This window comes from Hydra vulgaris, chromosome 10 (assembly GCF_038396675.1).
Source record: "Hydra vulgaris chromosome 10, alternate assembly HydraT2T_AEP".
Classification (NCBI taxonomy): domain Eukaryota; kingdom Metazoa; phylum Cnidaria; class Hydrozoa; order Anthoathecata; family Hydridae; genus Hydra; species Hydra vulgaris.
The window spans coordinates 51835655-51840506 of record NC_088929.1 but is presented as its reverse complement, the minus strand read 5'-3'; the positions used below and the strand labels follow the sequence as shown (position 1 = coordinate 51840506).

Genomic DNA, 4852 nt, shown 5'->3' with positions numbered 1-4852 from the left:
GTGTTGACACTCTTCAAAGTCCTACAACATCATACGATTCACTTACTGCATTTTCCTTAGACTCTTCATTATTTAAATTGCCATCGGTTTTGCACGATGCATCTAAAACTACAGCAGAACTGCTAACTTCTGACACTTTAACTAGTTCTTCTCCACCTACGTCAAAGGAAGATAAAATATCTATTGAGACAAAACAGGTACAAAAAGAGGTACATTACAAATGATTTTGTCCATAAACACAAAAACAAATAATTTTTAATGTGGAAAAAACTATTTCATTTATTATCTTTTACTAGTTTTAATCATTACTATTATTATCATTACGATGATGTAATAATAGTAATTATTTAAAATAAGATATTTTTTTTTATGATATTTTTTCTATGGCAGTTCAAAAATTTTTTTTTGGCAATCCAAAATAAATAAAAAATGTCTACAAATAGTGAAAATTTTAAATATTTTTTCCATATTAATAATATTGAGTTTAAAAATGTGTTATGTTTGTGGATTAAAATTAAATTTAAAAATAATTTTAGAATGTTGAATCTAAGTCAATTAAGACATCTAAAAAACGGAAACTATCGCCATCAAATGTAGATAATTACATATCAATTAAATATCGCTGTAACCTTAGGACGCATTGCTGAGTCAACAGAAAATATCGTGAACTCATGTGAAAAGATTGCGAGTGCCATAAAAGATATTGCTGCAGCTATCTCAAATAATCAATAATTGTAAATTTATTTCTTAATGTAAATTTATTATTAAATGTAAATTTATTTGTGTCGACCGACAGCTGATTTTTATTGACTTTTTATTATTGATTATATCAACATTGATAAGATTTTAGGATTTATATGGTACTTAAAAAAGTAATGTTACTCTTTGCACACTGCTACGCATTAAAATAATTTTTAAATACACTAGTTAATTTAAACAAACTTTACTATAAACACACCACCCAAACATATAGACAGCAAAGCAAACATAGAAACCCCCAAAATATAGTTAATAAAGTTAAATAAGACGCTCATAACGCTCAGAAACATAAAATTTAGTAAATAATATAGTTTAACTCGCTAAAAAAGATTTAATAAAATGTTCCTTTCTCCATAAAAGGTGTTAGTTTTTACATAAAACAAGACTATTTTTGTAAATACAATAACTTCATGAGACACAGTGATGCCTATTGGCAAACAAATAACTTTTAAAATTATTTCTTCTAACTATACCAAGTCGAATTTGGTTGGTTTGTCTTCGACCAACACTAGAACAGTTGCCATTATCTTCAGTGTTACCATCATTTGCATCCTCAACAACTTCTATGGTGTCAGGATTTTTTAAACCAAGTGAATTGCACATATTTTCGAGTATTACACAGGTAAATATTATTGAGCAGCACTTCACACTAAAAAAACTAACGGCATTATAACAGCATTTATATACGCAGATTCTTTAATGCCGTTATTTATGCTGTTATATTCACGGATTCGAGGAGACCTAACAGTTTTGGCGTTATAATGGTGTTATATTTGCTGTTATGTTATGCTGTTATGTTATGGTGTTATATTTAAAGACGTTTGCTGTTATATTTGCTGTTATTTTTACTGATAATTTTGCATTTATACTTGGTGTTATATTTGATGTCACACGTGACAGCAAATGTATCAGGAAAATATAATTTCAATGCTGCCATGGCAACAATTCTTATTTAAATATGCCAAAATGTGCACATTTTGGCATATTTAAATAAGAAGTTTAGAAACTGTCGAATTAGTGTCTAAAGTGGTAGCACAAGGTGGTAAAAGTAAAAAAAATGAAAGCAATTAAAGTTATTTTTAAAGAAAATGCTGAAATAGTTATTGCCAGCAGCAGTAATTTTTTGGATTTTTGTGCAGCTGGTAGGTTTATTTAATTGTATTAAGGGCAATAGTCATCTCTTGAGATATTGTGAAAATTTATTAAAATTTAATCATTTTGTTTCATTGTATCATTAAGATTTTTGATTTAAATTAAAAGTTATCCTTAGAATATGCTCATGCATCTTATCTAACTAACATTTTAATTTAATGTTATTTGTTATGTAAAATTTAGATTCGAAATGTACTATAGTACTACTATTATTAGTATTTACTATTATTAGTAGTAACATCAAATCAAACACACTTGACTTGCTTTTATAATAACATGTAAAGATGTTATTATAAAGTTAAGTGTTGTTGTATCATTTCAAATCAAAATCTAAAAATACATTGTAACTTTTTTCAAATTGTTAAATTAAAAATATATAGCACCAAAAAATTCATCACTCCTTTTTTAGTATGATAATTTGAAATCAAATATCATATCAATAATTCAAATATCATACTAAAAAAAAAAAAATTGTCAATGATGTTAAGCTATGTTTACTTTATTTTATGTTTTAGTTCGTGAAACCTTCAATTTGCCCACGATTGAAGAAGTCAAGTGGAATAGCTGTAAAGTAAATGCTAGTAGATTTGCTGCTCTTCTCAACGAACAAAATGTAGAGTTTACTATTCAAGCTCCACAACTTGTTGATATTTTAAACTCTCAACAAGTTAGTTTTGAGTTAAATAAGGCTGACACAGCTCAATCATCACCGTTATGCCAATTTTCATCTATTGTAAATGATTACGTAGATTTTGTTGTACCATCGAATAAAATAAATTGGAACTTTAAAAAACAATGTATTGCTGAAGAATGTCATGTAAATGTTGTTCAGCCTCCGGTAAGTCAACTATCTATATCAGTTGCACAATATATGGCTGAAGAATGTCGTGTTAATGTTGTTCACCCTCCGGTAAGACAAATATCTTCATCAACTTCTTCATCTTCATCTCCAAACACACCCAAGACACCACGAAAAGTGATAAACTATAACTGTTCTGTTTGTTATTGTAAAACTTCAACTTATAATTTTATGCTTCATCACTTAAAACTGCATGGCAACCAAGCAGCCGTTTTTTGTGAAATTTGTTTGTCCAAATTTAAAAGTCTTTCAGGTTTCCTGAAGCATTCCAAATGTTCCATTAACCAGATCAATATCTGTACTATTGAAAATGAAGTTGAAAACGATGTTGTGAACCAAATTGGTAACACAAAAATTAATGAAGATTATTTAGGAGCTTTGGCATTACATTTACAAGGAAAGCACAGATGTGCTCAAAATGTTTTAAACATAATTTTCAGTAATTTAAAGGAGATGCTTTCTGTATTAAATGTTGACATTGAGGCTTTAAAAGCTACTTGTGATAAACTGTCAACACAATATTTACGAGAAAAGTATTATAAGAATAATTTACAGACTCCAACTGCAAAAGTGTTTGGTCTGAATAAGCAAGGTTGTATAATTCCTTTCATTGAAATATTGTCTTTCCTATTACAATCTCAGGAAATTAATGACTTTACAGCTGTGAATGGGGACACAAACCACATGAAAATTATAATATATTGGGATGACCTTGGAATAACAAATCCTTTAGGAAAGGCGCGTAAAAAGCAAAAAATGTTTGTATTTTACTTTCAAATCTTAAACATCCCTTCATTGTATCGTGGTAGAACGTCTTCTATCTTTCCGTTAATTTTTACTCTTACTAAATGGGTAAAAGATAAATATTTTTACAGTATTCTTTTTAGCGATTATATTTCCTCCATAAGCCAGCCGGAAAATGGAATCGTAATTAAAGTCAGGGGTGTTTCCAAAATAATTACAGTTAAAGTAGTATACTTCTCAGGTGACTTTCTTTCTGCAAATGCAATTGGAGGTTTTAAAGAAGGTTTAAGAAATTGCAGAAATTGTAACTCAACCAGACAACAAATGAAAGATTTTTCTAACCATGAAGAATGCAGTATTCGCAACGCTCCTGAACATATGATACGTTTGACTGAACTAAACTCTGGTTTAAGCAAAGCTGATAAATCAAAATGGTCTAAATACTATGGCATTGTTTCAAAAAGTATACTGTCAAACATTCCGGGATTTGATGTGACAAAACAGCTTTTATTTGATCCTATGCATGATTTGTTGGAAGGTTTCATTCCGCTTCAGTTAGAGTTATTTTTGTTGTATGCCATTCAGAACAATTTTTTTACTTTAAAAGAAATAAATGATTGGCTGCAAGGGTTAAATTTAGAAAACACTTCTGAGATAAGTCAAACATGCACCAGTAGAACAATTCATCAGTTTTGTAAATTTTTTATTCAACACTATAGCTACCTTGTTAAATGGTACAGTAGTCAAGAGGAAATGGCTGAGGTAAAAAGAAGATACTTTAATGCTTGTAGAGTTAAAGGTCTTTTGGGCCTGATTAATGGTACAATGGTACCCATCAAAGGAGTCACTGGGACTGATGAGCCAGCTTTTATTTGCAGGTAAAAAAAGTTTGTAAATGATATCTACTGTAATCTATAAGTGGGAATGATACAAATAGATTGAATAATAGATAAATAATGATGGATGATCTCCCTGCAGCTATGGGTCTATAGCTATTGCTTAGCTGCCGCAGGCAAGAGGGTCCTTTTTTTTTAGCTAGAGACTTTTTCTCTTAAAGAGCATATGCTTTTATGTTTTTTTTTTGAAATAGGCACTTTCAAATATCATAAGGGAGGTGTTAAATTTGAAATTATGCTACCAAATGCAAACATTAGTATATTTAATTTAGATTTATTTTCTATAAGATTTAAAAAAGTTTAGTTTTAGTTCTGCACTCATAAAAAGCTAACTTTATTTTATAGAAAGGGCTATTCTGCTATAAATTGCCAATTTGTTGTTGACCCGGATGGACAGTTCAGAGATGCTGTTATCAAATTTCCAGGACCATGTCACGACGCT

The 4852-nt window shown here is 29.5% G+C and overlaps 1 protein-coding gene across 1 annotated transcript; it reads left to right on the top strand.

Annotated features, from left to right (window-relative positions):
* Positions 1-1712: 1712 nt before the first annotated feature.
* Positions 1713-4280, top strand: LOC136086453 (uncharacterized). The gene is made up of 3 exons (XM_065808750.1): positions 1713-1901; positions 2427-4187; positions 4234-4280. Exons 1-3 carry the CDS (start codon positions 1817-1819, stop codon positions 4278-4280), a joined length of 1893 nt encoding a protein of 630 aa, XP_065664822.1. The 5' UTR covers positions 1713-1816.
* The last annotated feature ends 572 nt before the right edge of the window (positions 4281-4852 follow it).

What these genes read in the sequence shown, in the direction of transcription:
- LOC136086453 (XM_065808750.1), top strand. Translation starts at nt 1,817, where the DNA reads ATGAAAGCAATTAAAGTTATTTTTAAAGAAAATGCTGAAATAGTTATT. An exon ending in TTTGGATTTTTGTGCAGCTG is followed by an intron (nt 1,902 to 2,426) that starts GTAGGTTTATTT and finishes TTTATGTTTTAG; the next exon opens with TTCGTGAAACCTTCAATTTG. An exon ending in GATAAGTCAAACATGCACCA is followed by an intron (nt 4,188 to 4,233) that starts GTAGAACAATTC and finishes TCAACACTATAG; the next exon opens with CTACCTTGTTAAATGGTACA.